The 21,815-nt window shown below is 41.0% G+C and overlaps 1 protein-coding gene across 3 annotated transcripts in view; it reads left to right on the forward strand.

The window, feature by feature from the left end:
- The window catches only part of sh2d3ca (SH2 domain containing 3Ca), a 40,933-nt gene that overhangs the window by 12,069 nt on the left and 7,049 nt on the right, over window positions 1-21,815 (forward strand). For 2 of the 3 annotated variants that reach the window (XM_087843605.1, XM_087843606.1), the window contains exons 2-6: window positions 16,861-16,989; window positions 19,543-19,692; window positions 20,468-20,745; window positions 20,898-20,975; window positions 21,661-21,788. In XM_087843605.1, coding sequence (XP_087699731.1) covers window positions 16,861-16,989; window positions 19,543-19,692; window positions 20,468-20,745; window positions 20,898-20,975; window positions 21,661-21,788 — 763 coding nt within the window. The remainder of the gene's footprint in view (window positions 1-16,860; window positions 16,990-19,542; window positions 19,693-20,467; window positions 20,746-20,897; window positions 20,976-21,660; window positions 21,789-21,815) is intronic. The other variant, XM_087843607.1, reaches the window with a different exon arrangement.

The following is a 21,815-nucleotide window of genomic DNA, read 5'->3' on the forward strand; positions in this document are numbered from 1 at the left end:
AGATATAAGAGAATAATGGACATGGCACAGGCAAATAACATCCCCCAGCAAGACAATTATTTTTTATATCAGGACATCTTAGAAGTGTGTTATTATGCTTGGTTAAGTGGCTTTCAGCATGTGTGGTATCGGTAATGTGCATGCTGGATTCATTCATTTACATCTACAGCATATGAAAATTAAGGCTGGCTTGCATCTTTTGTTCACACGTGAAGTCTTGGCAGAAATTCCAGCAGTTACGCTGGCAATTACAAGCCCATGGGTGACATCATTCTCTATAAAAGGGGTATCAGGGGTGAGGGATGGAAGGTGTGGGTGGTATGGAAATGTAATGGGGAGAGAGAGAGAGAGAGAGAGAGGAAGAGACAATGTGCAGCGCGTTGTAACAGGATACAACAGGCTAATGTCTCATGAGCATTTCTTGGAGGATCTGTTGTGGAGTTTCTCACGGGAGTGTTTAAACATAAGACCTTCATACACACACACACACACACAAGCACTCTTCCACACTTGAAGAGAGTCCCTTTCAGCTTCCTGTATTATTATTTTTTTGTTTCCCTGAAAGCTGTGACAGAGGCGAGGCTGCTCTTAAAGGGAGTGCATGTGCAAGCATCAATGAAAAGTGGTGTTAGAGTGCGTGTCCATGTGTGTGCATTTTTATTGCAAAGTGAGAGTCCCAGCCAGCAGTAAAAGCTCCATCTGCATCACCATGACAACAGTCCGGTAACAACAGGGAGACAACACCCATCTCAACCCTCCCAACCCCCATCCTCTGCGTGTTTGTGTGTCTGTGAGTGTGTGCATGCTTGATTACATGCATATTTGATCATGTGCATTGTAGTGAAATTTCATTGTGTGTGCATGCGCGTGTGAGAGAAAGCTTCCATTAGGGAGCATCCCAGCAGGTAATGTCTGACTCTGAATGATGGACACAGCCCTAATAGCTCTGCCTCAGCGCCTCAGTGGGGAGTGGTCACACCCACAAACACACGCACACGTTTCTTTTCAGCCTTTGGATGAATGGAACTGATACCTCAGCAGTGCTCTCCTACTGTCTGCCTCGGTCAGCCAATTGCACAGCTTACTGCCGAACCTACAGGGAGCAATGACATCATTGCCGGCCAATGGCATCACAGCTTTAGGGCGTGCTTCTTTCTGCTGGTCTGCTTGGCCATGGGTGACAAGGAGGAGTGTGTATATGTTTTTAAAAGGGCGTCTGCAGCCTCTGTGTGATCAAACATTTTTCTTTCTTTCTCTTGATCTAATTCTTCTGTCTGTTCATCATATTACATTTTTTTCTTACCCTTTCACTTATCTTCCTCCTTCCCTGTCTTTTCTTTTTTCTACCCTCTTGCACATCTTTTGATGTCTCTCTTCCACAGTTTGATCATCAACTACATCATCATCAACTCTTTCTGTGCGTGCTTGTGTGTCAAGTTACAAGACCAGTCAATAGGTCTCTGTGTGCACTGTGACTTGGCAGAATTTATGTGCATGCATACTGATGCAGTAGGGAAAAGGATGCCACAATGACAAAGCTTCCAATAAGCAGGACTCGGTTGCATTGTAATGTAGGGTAAAGTGAGGATTTGCATGACACTGTTTGTATCTTTGTATTCAGGAAAAGTAATTTAAATTGAATCCAAAACTGGAATGGTGATAAAAATGACATTAAAATCCATCTTAAGTGGGTTTGTAATATTCTAATATTGAATTTTGGAATCATATTACCTATTATCTCCAGTTTTGAGCCTTTGTTCTGGGCTACTATACTGTATGTGTCAGGCAATATAAAGGTAACCGAGCAAGATACAAGTAGTGGTGTCAAGTGTTTCTTCTTATTCTCACCATGAAAGCAAATAAATCATTTATTTCAACAAGTGTTGAGCTTTTCCTTAGAATCGCTACAGGATTGCCATAATTGTAGTTCTCCAGGCCTATCAGTTGCATTTTTAACAATGCAAGTGTGATTTAGTGAAGTATCCATAAAGGAAAACAATGACTTCAGCTCATGCCATTGGAGCTTTTGTACACTTGAGTCACTGCACACCTTTTTTCTATTCTAGTTGCACATTGTGTTCTGACTCACAGATAACAAAGCACAGATGCTGATGCAAACCTACCTTTTTCCCTGCTCAAAAAAGATCAGGAATAAAAAAGTGAATTAATAAAAAAGTGGACTTATAAGCTGATGTGTGGTATAATCATTGCAATACCAGTCTATATTTGAGCAAAATATACCACAACACGCACAAAAAGATTAGCCTGATGATGGGAAATGCAGTCACACTGGATTTATACTATCACTCTGAGCACTTTTTTTTTCCTTTCCTACAGCGAACACAGGGAAAAGTCCTCCTTTTGAAGTCTATCCTGATTTAATCCTATTGCAATTTTGTTTAAAGCTCAAACTTGAGCCTAATCCTTTAATACTTGTATACTGTAGGTGATTTTCAATCAGAAACACTGTGACCAACATAAAGAGATATAAGTCAACTGACTGACAACTCTCGGAGTAATAATAAAAAAATACATCAAAAGCTGTAGATGTGTTTGTCAGATGTGCGTCCACGTCTCTTGGCTGTGTTTCAAGTTGCAAAGCTGATTAATCCTTGTGCTGTCAGTTTGTGACTAATTAATTAGTTGCTGTGTCACCATATGTGTGTGAATGCCTGGTAACAAGGTTGCAGCTTAGGCTTCAGCTTAATCTGAGACATTGTTGACATGAAACACAATTATTGAACACAAAGGGGTCAAAACTTTATGATGGCCCACAAATAAAGCAAATATGTTCTATTAACTCTTAACAGTAGATGTAATAGATGTTTAATATGTCTTCATTGTCTGTTATTTCCAACAATGTGAATGTATTTTTTTTCTCCTATTTTGGTGTTACACGCATCAACCATCTAATCCTGAAAAGGGTGGGTTTTTCAGATGTTTGGGCCATCGACCCTTAACCAGCACCCATTATTGCCTCACTGTCGTGTGTCCTTCAATTGCTGCTTCCTTCCTTTTTGTCCCTTATAACCAGACCTGGAGAAATGAATTATGGATTTGTGGGTATTTTTTCCCTCCACACCTGTCATTGTAAAGATAGATTGGCCCAGAATGGATGGTAATGGTAGTGGCTTGTGATTAAATGGCAAATAAGGAATAGGTGTGTGTGTGTGTGTATGTGTGTCTGCATTTGTGTGGAGGTTGCAGTATATGTTTAAATTCATACATGCATGTCTTCAGCTAGATTAATATGTGTTTCCATTGTTTTGCATGTGTGTGTGTGTGTGTGTGTGTGTGTTAACAGAGGTGGGCTAGTATTGATGAGGCTTGAGACCTTCTATCCATCAATGTAAAGACCTTTAACCCCAAAACCCAGCAAATTAGCCATTAATGGGTGAGGCCAGAGAAGGAGGTGCAGAGGACGGCGAGTGGCAAAGCCCTTAGGGGAAACTGCATGTGTGTGCGTGTCCATGTGTAAGCGGTGGAGACCGAAGCGGTGCACAGTTGAGTCTTATTGCGACTGATTTACCATACTATAATTAGCCGATTTCTCATAATGAGGTCATTTTTAGAAACAACCACAGTTTGCAGACAATCACCAGTCTCCCAGCCCTCTGCCCCACCAGCCGCAGCCTCTTCTCTGCACTGCCAAAATTAAAGATTAGATTTGTATTTCCAGCAGAGTGAATAAACTGCCCAGAGCATCTTTCAGCTGTCCCAGCTGGTCCTGGCTGTCACAGACACTAACAACTCTGGGTTTCAATTAAAGACAAGGTGATAATATTTTTAACCGGAGTGAAATGGAGGTTAAACTTCAGAAAGATCATATTTATCCTACGGGTTAAAGAATATTGGTATTTTAAATAAATAAATATGATTTCAGAAAAATACAAATAAGGGGAATAATGAGTAAATATTCCCTGGAACATGCGGGTAGATAACGGGCAGGTTGAACCAGCAGGCAGCAATGCAGCGCATCAGCAGTGCTGATGTGTCAGAGGACATGAAAGGGAAATTTTCCAGCTTAAAGAGACCATCGAATTGGCAGGTGTGTTTGGTATAATTTGAGGAGAACGAGGCTTTAAACTACAGATTTCCCTTTCCTCTTTATTTTCTTGCCTTCTAATACATCGCTTTTCTCTCTCCCTTTGCCTTTCGACTGATGCAACAAGGTGATGCCTCGGCTGTTGTTTGATATCAACGCAGACATTTCCTTGCAAGCAACTACACATTGACATACCGGCTGAGTGGATCTGTGAGGGGAAGTGCACAGAGGCGGGAATGATATGATGGCAGAATAGGGCAGGTGTACGGGCGGAGTGAGAGGAAAAACTAGAAAGAATGACTGTGAAGATCAACTTTGGAATAAAGGAATGGGAGGAGAGAGACAAAAGGTGGAATGGAATAAGTGGGAAGGATACCAAAGTTCATGTTAAGACAGATCAAGCATGATGCAGGTTAGAAAAGCAAGAAATAAGACAGCTGACCTCTTCAGGCTTACTTTCTTATCTCCATCCTTCACAGCTCTCCCTACTTAACAGGTATATGTCAGAGAAGGAGGCGTATGGGGGAAAACAAACAAACAGACGAGTTCAGGAAAAGATCAGTGTTTGAAGACGGAGCATAACATATCGAGATAAAAGCGCAAGGCGCAGAAAAAAGGCTGCAGTGTTTGCCCATAGCATGGTAGATGGAGGAAGCGAAACCTGATGAGAGGGGAAAATTGGCTAAAGCAGTGAAGTAAAGGAAAGCCATGTGATGAGTCAGACAAATGTGTACATTTGAGCTGTCTATAAATTGCACCGCAGTGAGGGAAAAGTGAATTATGAGCAGCAGAGAAAGGCAGGTGGAATTGCAGTGATTGACCAGCAAATCCTCAATTCTCTGAGATTACTCTGAGCTTTGGCCAAGCAGGAAAGATGGATAGGGTTGTTTTAGCAGTGCCAGCTGGGGTTAACGAGCATCTTGAGTTATATTATGTGCAGGCTATATTTTGAGAATGAGTTTAAAGTCTTTTTTGCACAGATGTGATTGAGTGTGGTCTTTCTTGACGTTGACTGTAATTACACTGGTTTGTAAACTCCCATTTCCAGCTTCAATTTTTACGATTGTGGCAATTTTATTCTTGTTTTATTGAACTGCAAGTGAACGCATCACCAAGTTTTCATCTAACGGGGTTAGGGTGCTTAGTTATCAAGCCGCATCCGTGAACAAAAAAGCCTGTTGATTAGGGTAAATAAGAAAAACTAACCATATTTTTATACTTCAAAAGTGGACTTTTTGCATGCATGTTGTGACATGTGGCGTGATGGGGTTAGGGTTAGGGTAACTCTAACCTTCCCTGTTTTATTTTCTTCTTGAAAATCTTGTTTTTTATTGAGATAATGAATTTACAGCACTCTAAGCACTGCTATCTCTTTGACTTATGTAATTAAAAGGCTCATCCCAAATTACTCCAACCTACCCAAATTGGAATGGGGTAAGGTAATTTCAGTAAATTGGGCATTTTTACATGGAAGCCATTGAGGATTGACTCCTTTCAGCCTCGGAGGTTGGTGCTTGTATCAGAAGTGTGACCAGACCAGTTCCTGTGCGTGATGGTCTTGTAAAAAGAACTCAGTTGGAAATATGACTAATAAATGCTGCACTTGTCCTCTCAGCCATCCTGGCAGAAACACAGGTCACCGCATACTGCAATGTGTGTAAATTTAAAGCATGAGTCATGGTAATAGAGCAACACATAGTGTGACTGAGTGGGCTGCTGAAGTGGCTTCATGACTTTGTTTTCATCTATTGTTGTGTTTTCACTAACAGCACTGTGCTGGCAGTAAAGGGTTTTGAGGCTTTGTATCTTCATCCGCTGTTTTGTCCATCTTCAATAAGACCTGAATTGGAAATCATCTTCAGTCAGGGGTGATGGACTCAACTAACCACTTGCCCGTAGGGAAAACTGATGACTCAAGTGTTAAGAGACTAATACTTTGGGAACAGATCACATGTGTGCATACGCACACACAATTGTACATACAATGGGATACCATTATAACTGCTCTCAACCAGCCATGTTTTCCTCTTCGGTGCACGTCACTGCACATGACAGAGCAAAGCACACATGGGGCGCATTAACCTTCTCTCTGTCACACACACTTACACACACCCAGACATTTTTCCTCAGGGAAACACCAGCTGGGGCATGTAGGGTATGGCGCTACCATGACAACGGCATCTATAGGTGTGGCATTGCTGAGTCGACTGTAAGAGAGTAGAGCGTGAATGCATGCAGTAATGCTGTTTGGTTGAGGTTAGTAAAGCCCTTTTTGTGTGTTTTCTTCTATGTAGTGATTCTGTTTTAACCAGTGCATCAGGATATCACTATTACTTGTCTGTCTCACTCACATTTGTATTAAACAGTTGATCCGACTGTATTAAAAATTTTAAAAATGAAAGAAATGTTTTTTTATGTTTGTGTTTCTAGAAATTTATTAGGGGTTTTAAAGCATTGACATTTAAACAGCGTGTTTTTAAGGCCCCTTTTCTGTAACATTAAATAATAAATATTTAGCATTATCAATATCTTGTCACAAGACATCCAATAAGCAATCACTGAATTCATATTTAAATCTTACCATTGACGATTGTTTCTGAGACGTACATCGGAGATATCACTATTTTCCAGTTGTTGCATACACTTAAGTTGGCTCAGGAGGGAGAGTAATAATTATAAAGTTGGTCTTTCAATCCTGTGTGTGCAAGTTCAAGTGTCTTTGGACATTTTGTACAACTATCTGTGTGTGTGTGGTAGGAAGAGTACCTTATTTATCGTATAAAGACAGTGTATCAGTGTGCATATGGAAAGGACAATGAGTGCTCAATATAGCTAGAAAAGTGCTACATGAACACAGTCCATTTACCTACACTCATAGTACGAAGCTGATGGATTGAAGAGCTTAGAAAATGAGACTCAACCATTGCCTACACACTGAGCAACTCTGGAGCTGGACTTTGCACGTTTGTAAATTGTGTTAATTTTGTGGGTGTATCCAATTACAGCAATTCTTGGCGTGTGTGTGTGTGTGTGGATACAGCACTGTGTCATCAGCAGAAGCAGCTATTAAGGTAATCTAAATTGAATTGCGTTGAACTAAGCAGTCTTATTTCATCCTGAGAAACATCTAATTAAATCTGTGTTTTCAGTCTGTATTGTACTCTGGGTGACTGTTTCTTTAATGACTAAACATGTCAGCGGTATCTGTAGCAAAATGGAATGGCGTCATCGCCAACTCAACCTGGGTGTGCACTTGTGTCTGTGGGTATTTGTGTATATCTGCATGTGTCCTTGTTGCGGTATGATCTTGTTTGTGTGCATGTTACTTCTCTGTTTCTGGTTGGGTTTATTTTTGTATTTTCATTGGTGGGAAAATGGGGATATGTGTGGGTGGGGGGTGTCTTTACAAATTCTTTTGGGAAATGAGTGTTTACTTCCCTCAGAGTTGTATGTGTGTGTCTGTGGGTGTGTGCGAGAGAGAGAGAGAGCAAGCATAGCCTATAGGCCTGTTTAGCAGAGAAACCGTGGGTTAGGAGGCGAGCGAGACAAGTGTGCTTGTGCTTAACAGTCAAACATCATTAAAATCTTCTTCGCTCGTGTGTGTGTGTGTGTGTGTGTGTGTGTGTCTGTCTGTCTGTCAGCATTTCATTTGTATGTGTATAGAGGGTTCCTCTGTTAAAGTTTGTGGGGATAAAATATTTTTTAGATAATTTTCTTTCTTTTTGGAATTTGTGGGATGTTTGATTACTTTTTGTGCACATTTGTCAGTGCCGGAGACAGTGCTGTCATGTGCAACAAATTCAACAGATTTAAGAAAAACAAAACAGACTAAAACAAAATAAATTTACCCAAATTCACTTCATCAGAGTGCTAGTATTGTGGTTGTAAGTATAACTGTAATAAACAAAACCACCCTCTCACATGGTGTCACATGGAGGACATTCAGCCCTTTAGGCAGCTGATTGTCATATATATCTTTGGCTGCGGCACACACATACACACACACACATTTTACTATCTGTAATGGTCTTCTCATCAAAGTGCTGATAGATGCTGTTGACCAGGTGTAGAGACAGCGAGAGAGAGAAAGAGAGAAACAGGAAACAGAAAGTAAGTGCATCACAGAAGAAGGGAGATTAAAATATGAATGGCAGAGTCATACAGGGACACTGAGACTGTTTGGTCTATAGAGAAGGCAGATACAGTAGTATATTAAAGGAAAAATATTCTCTTTTAAACTTGTCTGTCTTCATTCTTTCTGATTTTAGTGTCGCTTTACTCACCAGTTTTAACTGATTTTATAAGGATGCAGTGGGAGGTCAGGTGATGAAGCATCACCAGGGTTCAGACTTGATTTCAAATTTGCCTGGATAACCTTAAGCAGAGAATGGAGCATTTAAGGTAAAATGATTCTGTGGAGCCACTTCTCAGTTCAACCTGCTTTAACCTAATGTGCTGAGATGTAGCAGAAGCTGCAGCTCACATGGCACAACCAGACAAAGGGCAATTATAACAGTCATTTCTGGTGCATTGTTTTTTTGTTTTTTTTGTTACTGCCCCAGGGATTACATTTACTGAAATGTCTGGAAACACAGTCTCTTACTTACCAACTGCAGTAATTAGGGATACCAGAAATTTAGCAGTCAGTACCAGTAGAATTACATTTGTTCTGGAAGAATTGTTGCCTTGGTGACTACACTGCCCAGAGTACCAAAGAAAAACAAGTAACATTGTGTTTTCACAGTTTTGGTATTGAAAGGCACACTAAATACAGGAATTAACCTTTAGTAGGTTATTATTATCCTTATTATTATTAAATGATGACATATCGACCTTGCTTTCGGTTCCAAATTCCTGCCGCGCCCATTAATGCTGCTGTGTTTTTAACATGTTGTAACGCTTTGTATCTTTTAAAAAAATGATTAGAAAACAAGCCCCTAAATGAACAGTAGTCATTGTAGGCCACTCTGGCTCTTTAGCACTGTTTATGTGCATTGCATTTTTAAGCTCAGTTTTTAAATCATCACAATGTACCTATAGCCCATGGGACCATGGTTTGCCAGACACCAAATATTAAAATGCTTCAGAAGAGAATCACTCTGAGGGTAACTAAGGTTTAAAAGGTTTAAATGGGTACATGAAGCTGAGGATGAGGAATTTTCCTTAGCAAGTAATCCAGACCACACAGTACTATATTAATGTTGTGGATAAATCATTTCAGATGTTCTCTTGACCCAAGTATGGTCCGTTTTCAGCATATTTTTCAGGTCATATGATTGCATTTGAGTTGGCGCTCATCCTCCATGTTTGCCCTGCTAATGTGTTTAATAGCTCTGTAGCTAGCCACCAGGTAGCATACTATATGCCAGCTAGCCCAACTTCAATAATCCTAAAAGATTACTGCTGTTTAGTTGTTGGTCTTCATTTGTGTCCAAAGTGATAGCAGAGCTGTACATTTTGTTTTATTTTTAAAGTCTTGGAGTCAGAAAATGGTTTATCATCTTTAGATGAAAACTAGCCAGCTAACTTTCTGCTAACTTCCTTCCTTTCACTCCATTAAACTTGGTAAATCCTCTTTTTCATCTGTGGCTAATGATGGCAGACTTAAGAGGTGGATTAGGGTCTTTTATCTCTGCGGTTCTTTCTGCCATACTTAGAGACCACTGTGTTTTCCTCTGATTAGGTGGAGGATGTACAGACTTATGCTCCAAACTCTATGCACATTATTTAATTTTTTTCACTGTTTCTTGCAAATTTAAATTCTCTTAGTGCTGATATTATTTGCTATTTTCTTTGTGGCAATAAACAACTGAGTAATGCAGTGAGTTGCTTCTTAAGTGAGTCTCCAGCTCCCTGGTCTTGCATTCATTTGTGGCGATGGTAGTTCTTGTTCTGCTATGAAGGATGGGTCATCTCCATGTAGCCCCACATGAATCAACTCTCCACCTACTGCAGATTCTAGTTGAAGCCACTGGCTCACCGTGAGGTGACTGGTGTTGTGATTTGCCACTATATAAATAAACTTGAATTGAATTGAATCTCCAGAGTAGAAAAAGTACTACTGATGTCAACTGCAGTCCAATATGGTGTAGTTGTCAAGCAAGAAACAGCAAACTCATGGGAGGAGTCGCAAATTAATATTGAGGACTGCTACAGCAGTAGCCTGGCCAGTGAGCCAGCCAACTGGGAAATTTAGCAGTGACTGAACTTTCAAAGTCCTCTTAGATGGATTAAAAATAAATTAAAAAAAACTGAGGAGCAACTGCGCCAACTACCTCTTCCCTATAGGTTTGTTTTGCCACTACCACTTCATGCCTGGGGAAAAAAAGGGACTTGAAATTGAGTTATAGATAGACTGGGATAAGAAAAAAAAGGAGGCAATAACCCGAGAAGTCCCGAGAAAGTAAAAAAAAATCAGAGCTATTGCAGCATAAGGCAAGCGTAGTTTTGTGAAAGTGGAGCCGTGCAGCGCAGTGGCACTGTGCTTCCTACAGTCTCAGTGGGAGTGTATTTGTATGTCATATCCTGTCCACTAGCTGTCACTCAATACAGGGGGTCTCTGCGCCGACACCATACTGACTGACAGCTCCAATCAGTGCTTTATATATATGTGTGTGTGTGTGTGTGTGTGTGTGTGTGTGTGTGTATTTCTGTGGGACAGTATATCAGCATCCAGCGCCTCCAAAGGAGAGCGTTTTGTGTGTGTTTGAGTGCGTACAAGAGACATTCATTCCTAATGACAATAGAAGGTCACTGTTATCACTCTCTTACTCTCTCTCCCTTTCTCTGGCTGCATACTAGGCATCACTCTCTATGTCTGAGAGACTAGTTGTTTCTCTGATATTGTCCGATCACATGAGGTATCAAAATTTCTCAGTTTATCTCAGTGGGTTTTTTTTTTTTGAGGGGGGGTGGGGGCACACAAACTGCCAAGTTTGATTCTGAGGCCAAGCTGGGATGGGCCAAACTGATTTAGGTCAATTCCAGTTTTGATATTTCTCCATTATTCCCTCCATTATTTGATTTTGTTGTTTTTTTGTTGAAGACACAAACTTAGCAACATAGTGTATACTGTACAGTGTAGTGAGGAATGCCCAGACCTCTACATTGGAGAGACCAAACAAACACTTCATAAACGCATGGCACAACATAGAAGAGCCACCTCCACGGGACAAGATTTGGCTGCCCATCTGCATCTAAAGGATAAAGGTCACTCTTTCGAGGATGCCAATGTTCACATTTTGTTCAGAGAAGTCAGATGGTTTGAAAGAGGAGTGAAAGAAGCCATCTATGTCCACTGTGAACAACCATCTTTGAACAGAGGGGTTGGTTTACTACATCAACTGTCTGCCATCTATAATCCAGTTTTGAGATCCTTTCCCAGACGCCTTAACGCCCACTCACATCCCCACCATTTGACCTCACGAAATCACATGATATGGTGGGGCTAGGTTTCACAATGAGTTCACCCAAAATCTTGGCTGACTGTGACCTACACCTGTTTTCACACCTTGGCTCATGTGATTGGGTAGAAGATCAACAGGGGGTTCATGACCCTCTTGGGGATACACTCCCCTAGGACTTAAATCTGGGACTCTTCAATATCTGACCCGAGAACTGAAGAGGCTTCTCGGATGAGAGGTGAAACGTCTTCAAGCAACTTAAAGAAGTCCAGACGCTTTTCTTTCCAAGTTCCTTAGATTAACTTTGAACATTTCTCCTGAAGTAAAACATCATCCATGCCTAGCTAAAGGACCTCATATAGACAACTTCAGGTCAAGTTTCAGGCCAGTGTTCAAGAAAAGGCCGTATCCTAGGATTTTAGCCTTTATTCAACATGATGGTTCACAGAGTTGACAGGACAGCAGGTATAGATTTGGGGCAGATAACATGATAGAAATGGTCTTTGGCAGACTTGAACCCAGGTCTCTCCTGTAGTATGGGGGTTGCCTGCTCAGCCAAGCAAGCTACAGCACTTATTATTTAACATAATAAGAAAACTTATTGTGTTAAACTGAAATGGGGAAACTACAAGCAAACCTCTTTTCTTTCTTCTGTTTTTCTTTTTGTTGGTGTCTGACTCTTTCATGAGAATGGCATGTGAGCTTGCTTATAAGAGAAAGATGAATTGTAAAAGCTGTTAGTCTGACAAAATCCCAGGCACACTGCCAAAAAATGTTAAGAAGGTTCATTCCTGTTAAATGTTACAGAGGTTTGGGCTCTGGTTGAATCAAGGTCAGCTCAAAAAAGGTAATTTTTTTTATCATTGCATTTTTGTTTTTTAATTTTTTGACTTGAGCAGATATTTAATTAGTCACCAGACGATAGAGTATTCCTCTAATTAATGCACAATCCTCTCTGACTGCATTGTCAGAGAGTGATTAGAGCAGTTTAACGTGCGTTGTAGATAATGTGGTTAAAACATTTGAGCAAGCCGCTACACATCACACAGACCATGCTTCTTTTTCACTTTCTAACTGGCAAACGAGGTTATCAGATCCACTTTTGAGCCGTCTTTATTGCATCATTGCAAAAGCAGTTGAATTAGCTTTGATTCAACGCTGATCGTACCTTGCTCAGAAAAAATAAAGAATGCTTGTGTTACCTGCCCTTCCCCTCTAATGCTCATATCATTTTACATGCGACTTAGAGACTACTACACCCATGAGAACCAGCGTGAATATAACAGTGGAGATCAGGCTGGAGGGCACAGAGGGATTACAGCCGGCTGGAGTGGGGTGATATTGGCCACGTATGCACACATAAACCCCTACAATGTGTATATGGCAGAGTGGGTGGGGGTGTGTAATCGGAGATAGGAGGATTGACGGCTACTTATACGATGAACTGGGTCTCTATCGGCTCCAGTGAGAGGAGATGTGGCTGAAGGGAAGCAGTGAGGAGGAGGAAAAGAAAGCGGATCAAGGAATAAAAAGGTTCTTCTGGAATTGGACCCCTGACCTCAGAGTTGGTGTGTGCAGATGAGGTGGGATCCCACCCCTTCTGCTAAAACCGCCAGTGCCACCACAGCTCAGAGTGTTACCATGACGGTGGGGTGAGAGGCCAGGACACTTGCTGAAAAAGAAAGGAGGTTTATTCTGACATGAGCTCAGATCCAAGTGCTGCAGTCTGTTTAGAGTGCATTCATCCCTTTGTCGGTGGTTGTGCCTGTTGGAATTTGGTCCTTCTGTTTGGTTTTTTCCCGCCTTACATCCACGCTGCTAAATTCCAGGGACTTTATTTTTATTCCCCTGAAGGTTTTTTTTATAGTTGTCAGAAAACATTTTCCGTTTCATTTCTTTCTGGCTTCGTTTCTGGTGTTGTTTGTTTGTAGATGTATCACTTCAAATTGCTCGAGGTACTTGGCATTGTGCTCCTTCAGCAAAAATTAGCAAAGAAGCGATTTCAAGCACAAACAGCGACACGCTGGTTTGTGCCTGAGTTAACGCTCTACCCCACTGTGTTTTGCATTGTAAATACCTGTGGCTTTATATTTTTGACCTGACATCACCATACCCACACTTCCACTTGTAGAGTTGTTTATATTTTGGACACTGGACACTAACTGGAAAATGATCTTTGAAAGCAAAAATAATAAACGCAGGAAATATCCAGTTTTGTATTAACAGGCAGAATAGAACCAAACACACAAACAACAAAAATAGTGTGCATGCATAATATATGTATAAATATGTGCATATATTTAGCATTTCTCCCCATTATCATCTCTTTCATTTTCTTTTTGGGTGGTTCTTTTTTTTCTCTCCCACTGATGCTGAGTGATAGCGGTGTCAATTTTCACTCTGGGAGAGTGCGGTGATGTCATGAGATGAAACCATCTAATTGGCCTGCTGTGAGGAGCAGTGGCTCAAGTGCATGTTGGTGTAAATTAGGTGATGGATTGCACTGTGTTGTTATCTGTACCTCATTTTCACACATAAAACCTTAAGCCCTATCGCCTGTTTCCTGACTCTCCCCCTAGTCATGTTCAAGCTATACACCACTTCCATGAAACCCTCCTTATCCTAACCGTGCTTTTATCTTTTTTTAAAGCCCGAGTTACTTTCTCGTCAACTCGGCCTCCTTCAAGAACAGAACCCCAACCATTAAAAGCACCACCCAAGAACTCACATTTACTCTATGCACACATACACACATGTGTGTGATTGCGCATTCACATGGATGAATGCACAATTACACACATTGGAATTGTGCGTGCACATGCACTCACACACACACACACACACACACACACACCAATCCTTCTCCCTCTCCTAACCCCCTGGGGAAGCAAAGTCCTGCATCAGCTGCTAAATTGCCCAAACTCTCTCATCCCCTAATGGGCTACCTGTCTCCCTGCAAGTCTGCCTCGCTGTCTACATTAATGAGTTTCTGTTGTCTGTCTGTCTGCCTCTGTGCCTTTTTGAATGTCTGATGTCTTGTCTTTATGTATGCTACTTGTTTTGTCTGTCTGTTTCTGACTGTTCCTGCTGTGTGGTGGCTTCTGTTCTCCTCCTGTCTGTCTGCCTGTTGGCTCATAATGCAACTAGTCTGTTTTTGTTTAGTTTTTTGTTGTTGTTGTTGTTGTTGTCCTATATGACTGTTATGTTGAGGAATTCGTGCTCAGTATGTACACATCCTTCAAAGGAAATCGGTTCATGTACTTTTTGTGAAGCTGCTAAACCAACAGCAAATTCAAGTAAGAGAGCACTGCTTATATTTGTATTTGTGTTATTTGTTTTTTTTTCCTTCGGCACCATTTTTGACTGATGTACTGTGTATGGAAAAAACTGTTTATGAAAGATATTAGCACATTATGAATTTGATGGCAGCGACAACTCTTAAAAAGTGGCTTTAAAAGCTAGAAAAGCTCTAAGAACAAAGGCACCACGGCAAAGAGAATTTCTACTGCACTAGATGTATGTCATGATTTAGATAAGTGCGTGTGTTTTTGGTATATTAGAATACAGTAAAGCCAATGTTTTTGTGTGTCTGCGTCCCTCATCTAATGCTGTTTATTGTCTGTCCATTCTTTGGTCTCTCTGTCAATGTGTCCCTCTAATGTGAGTCTCTTCCATGAACTGTATCATAAACAGAGCCCTCTTGACATTTCAATTTCGCTCATAACCCCATATATATAAACACACAACACACACACACACACAACATCCATTGCTGAGCATCAGTTCAGTGGCAGGCCTCTCATGGGTTTCCACGGAGACAAGGAAAAGCAATAACTGCACACTTGACCCCTCTGCTCTTTTATTGGCCTCTTCTCCCCTTCACACACACATAAACACAAAAACACATACACACCTCGGATCTAATCTGAGAGAGTGAGGCTCCATGGTGATATTCCTCCATCTTCCCTGGAGGATTGGAGAAGCAAGGCAAAAAAAAAATGGAGAGAGGAGTGGGGACTGGAGGAAGTTAATAATTTCATCTTGCAGTGACCTGGAGACGATAAGATTGAATCTTTGGCTCTTTGTATCTCACACACACAGTTAGCCCACTCTTCACACAGAGATCATCAGTTTCCCATCCTCACTCGCACACACTTGCTGTCTCTGCCTGCTTCCCTGTCGCACACAACAGTCAGACAACAGTCTTGCTGAAACTTTATGACTGTGGGGAATGAACAGAGGAACTGTGGGCAAGAGGGAAAAAGAGTAATTGAGAGAAAGTAGATGAAAAACACTGAACCCGAACAGAAGAGAGGCTGACTGAGGGAAAATATTAGGTGGAACGACAGGCTAGCCTTAGTGACAAGGCTGTTTACTGTTTATTTTGGTCTCTAGTCTCATTTCTCTTCATATTGGCAGAGGCAAGATGATTTCCTTTTTACTGTGTTTACTCCTGTGTGGTTTTCCTTTGTGCAAATTTGTGCAAGCATTGCGCACACACATTTGTGCATGTGCATCCTCTGTTTTAATCATCTCTGGTCGCTTGTCTGACCTCAATCTTTCGACAATCATCATTTCTTATGGTGTCTTCACATTACCCACGCATCCCAGTGTGGGATTTCCCTTGTTTTTCCTTCCTCACCTAAGCAAATAGTAGAGTACTTTAGCACGTAGCATTTTCGTGATTTAGTTTCAAATGAGGAGTAATTTTTTATGTTATGTGGATAAAAATTAACGTAATCAAACACTTGTCATTTACTGTAAAGAAATACGTGACTTTGAAAAGTGAATCATGTTCCATTTGTTTGTGTAACGCATTTGTTTTAATGTGTGGGTTTTTTGTAATATTGCAGAAACACAAATTACTTCCTGAGTGGCTGCACTTCAGGCTGCACAGACTAAAGCAACGTCTCTATAATACATAAGAATAATAAGAGCTCGCTCATGATGATTTCTTCCTCTTAGTAATCAGGTCAGGGTCGATCGGATTGTTTCTGCTCTGTGTGTGTGTGTGTGTGTGTGTGTGTGTGTGTGTGTGTGTGTGCGTGCATGTTTGTGTGGGAGGCAGCACACAGTGATGCTTCCCTGCAGTGTTGCCTTCTGTAACACCAAGTGTGTGTTTTTGTGCATGTCTGCGTATTTATGGAAAAGATGCTTTGTTTAACCGTACACCCATATTACATTATCATACTATTTAGATTATACAGTTACTTGTATTCAAATTTAAATATATATATATTCATGAACTCAAATCTCCTTTGTAAATAAATCTTAATCTCTGTGGGGTTTTGCCAAATAAGACATGTATAGACTTTTCCTCTTATCTTTTTTTTCCATGCAAGTACACTGTACAAGCTACAAGTTCACCCCTAACTGATGTCTGGTTTTCTTCTCTTGTTTTTGTTCATACAGTTCTCTAAGGAGAAGTACCTGCTGGAGTCTCCTCCTGAGAAACTCCGCAAAGAACTAGAGGAGGAGCTGAAACTGAGCCCTGCTGACATCAGGAGCCATGGCTGGTACCATGGACACATACCAAGAGAGGTATAAACTTCATGAAGCACAATGTAGAATCTTTATACTTGCAACACTGAAAGTCCCGAATATATGCATGGTAATATACTGGTACATAAATGTAACTAAAAGAATGACTCATACATGTAAGGGGTTGCCTACTTTTCATTGTCAATCCATGCAGTTGAAAATTGACTAAACTGATTGCCAGTTTATGAAGGTGTGCATTTTCCTCTGTGAGGAACGCACAGGGGAAAATGCACAAATCAAAAGTCTTTATTGAAGGTTTTTATTGTTTTTTATGTTGGAAGGTTATGCAAGTTTTCCTTTATTCTGGTTTATTACTTTTTTAACCTTTAGACGGATCGCTGTTATGGGCTGTATATTTTATTAGGAACATTATATTAACAACTTATTTCCCCCTGGTCTTGCTCTGTTTACGGCATTATAGTATGTCTCAAGCTGCAAATGAATAAAACTTGCAGTATTGGGCTTGCAGGCTGCATAAAATCCTACCAAGAGCCGTCACTGCAGCATCACCGGCTGCACTTTGAAGACCTTTTGCTTTTGGGGTTTTGTACTAACCGAGCAATTTGCAAATTTCACTTGTGCATTTTTGAACTTTTAATTTGGCAATCCCATTGTGTGTTTTGTCCACCCAATCAAAAGTTTAAAAAAAGGAAAGAAATTTTAATCCACGTTAATCCACAACTTCTGATGCAGTACCTGCACACAGTCTCACTGTTTGTGATAACTAACACTCTCAACTGCAGAACCTGCTTTAACTGTTGTGTTACAAATTAGTGTTCTAACTTTAGCTTACCTTCTGTTTTTGTGCTTTTATCAGGGACAGAATCAGAGCAAAGATGCCTCAAAGATTAGCTGCAGCTTGTAAACTGACTCGCTTCGATCACACCAAAGCTGTTTTGACTACTCTGTTTAAGAATGGAGTTATCAAGAAACCCTCTATGATATGATTGAAAAAGTTTTGATTCAGGCTTTATGCCACAGCCTCTTGGATGCGTAGTATGAATCTTTCTTCTTCTTTTTTTTAAGTTAATGATCTAATGCTGCCATGGTTTGTATTCCCCCCACCTCCCTCACTACCAATTCATTCAGAATTTCAGTGAAGCGATTGGAGTGGTTTTTTTGTTGTGTTTTTTGTTGTGGGTTGAAGTGGGTTGTCATCCAGTAGTGTTAGTTGAGCGATTACTTGGCCAAAGTTATGGCTTTGAAAGCCCAGTTTAAATGCTTTACACACAGAGTGACACTGATTAATGAATCCCATCATCTGTCACAGCTCAGTAGAAATTGCTTTAGCATTGAGGAGGAGGGAATCTCTGCCAAACAGACAGCTGCGCGTGTTGCTGATGTACGCAATTGAATTTCACAGCTGGTGACTAAAACATAGATACAAAGAGACACACAGCCACAGACTCTGATGCACTGCATGCACATGTGGAGAGTATTTCATAGACGACCTCTGTCTCTTGATCAACCTCTGTCTCCTTTTTATGCACACACACACACACACACACACACACACACACACACACATAGAAACACAGATTCAAATCAACCATCTGTGAGTCTTTCCTCTTTGATTTACATAAAATATTCATTTATTCATGGATTTACCCCAGTGTAAACTTGGGGAAACCCCAGCCCCCTGCTTACAAAACAATGCCTAGTGGATAGATCTCAGGCACCCTGTGGATGGTTACTGTACATTAGCTTTCATAGATCCCGTTCCTCCTTCTTGATCATCTTCCTTTTGTTATATTCTAGTTTATTGCTCAATATGGCTTTCCTTTTAGACATATTTGTTAATATCCTTTTAAATCTATACTGTTGGTATGTTTGAAAATGGTAGAGAAAGAATATTGTGCCCTTCTGTTGAGCCTTTGACCTGTGTTTATACTGCCTCCTGCTGGTATCTGACACTGCTAACCCTGGACTGTGTTGCCTTTCATATTCTGTGCCTTGATTTCTTTTATTGAATGAATTTAAAGCTTTGCACATTCTGCTTTCTCTCCCTCCTTGAAGGCTGCTGTAAAGGGAAAACTGCTGAGTTTGAAATATTTTTTTTTCCTTGCTGTGTGGCTACTAGATCAATATTTGTGATTTCTTCTCACAGAAACCATCTGCAGTGTTTGGTAACAGCAAGATGTACAGCCCAGAGGTGTTTCACTAACACTAACAATGCTTCTGGATTGCTTGTTTTGTCAATAAAATTTAAGAATAACTTTCTCTTTTTTTTTCTTTTTCTTTTTTACAAATAGTGCTGAACTCTGAAATGCATCTTAAGAAAATCAATTATTTTATCCTTCATGGCGAAATCAAACTTTCCTTAGCAGCACGGCAGCCAAGTTTGGCAGCTAGACAGATAGTTGTTTTATTTTCAGGAACACAAACTGTCCTAAGGCTTTGTTATAAATAATCACAATCCTCTAAATTCAATTGTTCAACAACCAGAGTGTCAGAAACTAAACGTTCACACACAAGCTGTAGCTCAGATCAGTGAGCTGTCTTGCTTTCAAGCTTAAAACCATCCTTTCTGTATTTTTTTTTCTCCATCTATAGGTATCAGAGACTCTGGTTTTGCGCAATGGAGACTTCCTTGTGCGCGATTCTCTGCTCAACGTGGGTGACTATGTTCTGACCTGTCGGTGGGATAATGAGGTGCTACACTTCAAGATTAGTAAAGTCCTGGTGAAATCCAGTGAGACCAAGGTACATATTCTTCTTTTAGGGGCTTAATAATCGGCACTGCTTAAAACATCATCTAATCCCTGTTTATTTTGTTGGATTGTACTTTAAATGTCTTTTTGTTTAGTCGTCGAAGATCAGACAACCACAAAAAGCTACCACTGGTCTTTTAAGTTGCATGAAGTCTCCTGATGATGGTAGCAGGAGAAGCACAGGCGTAACTAATAACATTAACAATGGCTCTGTTACACTTAGATGCCTCAGTGAGTTTTCCCACTGAGTCAGCATGCACAGTACCAGTGATGGCATCAGAATGGAATCCGTGCATCCATCTTCAAGTTTCACCCTTGTATGACCTGTGAACGTGTCCTCTGTCTTTACCGATTTGGCGCCTTCCTCCCATTTTCAGCTCAACTAAGAGCACCGTCAAACCTGCGTGCAAACAATCGTGTTGTACCTGCAATATTAATCTGAATGGTGTTTTTGTAGTTTTATTTGTGTTTATGTGCATGCCAAATCCATCCATTAGAAAGGCTTATTTTCTCTTGCTGCCTCTAATGACTGAGATAATTACATGTGGAGGCTAATTTGGCACAGGTGTGCCTTGTTGACCAGCTGTGCCTCAGTTAGTTTTTGTTTCCAAGCTTTAATTGCTACACCGCTTATTGAGGTCTTCTTCTTCTTTTGAAGCACTTACCAGCTTCTTCTACGCACTGTACTTTTAAAGGTGTATACACTGAGTTTTAGAGGGATAGTTGGCTTTTGTGCGTGACACAATTTCTTATTTCCTCCTCTCCAGGTGCAGTACATGTTGGAGTCTGATAGTTTCGACTCAGTACAAGAGCTTGTGCGGTTTTACGTCGGTCAACGCAAACCGGTCTCCCAGTCCAGCGGCGTCCACATCTACTGTCCAGTAAGCAGAACTCTCCCTCTGCGCTACCTAGAAGCCACTTTTGCCCTCTCCAACAGCAAGCAAGGCTCTGCCTACTCACCGTCCAGTCAGAGGGGAGCGTACATCAAGAGGAGGAGTGTCACTATGACCGATGGGCTGACAACTGAAAAGATCATACCTCACAGGTGAGCTGAGTGATCCGGGAGTCAGGTCGGTGTTTAAGCGGAGATGCTGTTCAACCCGCAAACACCCCCTGCTGGACAGATGATAATAAAATCCTGATGATGTTCTGCAGTCTTGTAACGTCATTGTTGCTTTATGTTATATACACGATTAGTGACTCAGACAGTCCAAGTCCAGTTGAGACACCAGTGGCAACACCAGAACCAGAGCCGGAACCTGTGCCCAACTGCAGGTTGTGTGTGTGTGTGTGTTTGTTTGTGGCACTGGTGTTGTTTTTGAGCACAGAGTTAGAGCACTTACCTTTCACATTCCTGAAGCCCCCCACCCCTCACTTCACTGACACCATTAGCACCTCCCTAATAATCAGTCCTCAGAGTGAAGCTGCGCACTGTGTCTTATTCAGTCCTGCACTGGATCAGTCAAGTTTCAGCGACAAAGGGTGTTTGAAACTTGAAATTGAATCTACCAAGGAGGAGCAGACAAATACGTTGTTGTGTACAGTGTAAAAACATGTTGACCTCATTTGTATGAAATGGATGTAAGGCACATTGGATAAAATAACTGGCTTTGAAAGTGGGCGTTACTGCTGATAACGGTTTTAATTGGATATGAATGGCGATTGTGAATCTTAAACGTTATTTAACTATTTTTTTTCACCAGTTTAGAAGAGATTAAACTGTACTCCACGTCTTTGCTCCTGCTTAAGTCACAAACTTGATTTTTGCTCAGAAAATAACACATCTATTTATCATGACGACTAAAACGTCTCCCTTTTCTCTCACCAAGAATAAATCCATACATCCTTAACCACACCACTCCTGTCATCTGAATCTGAGCTGCACTGTTTTATGAGGTTCCCTATATTACCTTAGCAACCAAAGATTTTTAACACCTCTTTAAAAATGCTGTGTTTGCAGCCCGTCGACGATCCACCACCATAAAGACGCAATGCGGAACTGTGCAATGAGCATGGACCAGATTCAGGAGTATCGTTGCCCCTTGTCACCTGTCGGGGAAACCCCATTGTCTCCAGCGTATAGTGCTAGTAAGTAACCAGGCAGTCACAGACTCA

This window comes from Neolamprologus brichardi, chromosome 7, assembly GCF_056152115.1.
Source record: "Neolamprologus brichardi isolate AB-2024 chromosome 7, ASM5615211v1, whole genome shotgun sequence".
NCBI lineage: Eukaryota > Metazoa > Chordata > Actinopteri > Cichliformes > Cichlidae > Neolamprologus > Neolamprologus brichardi.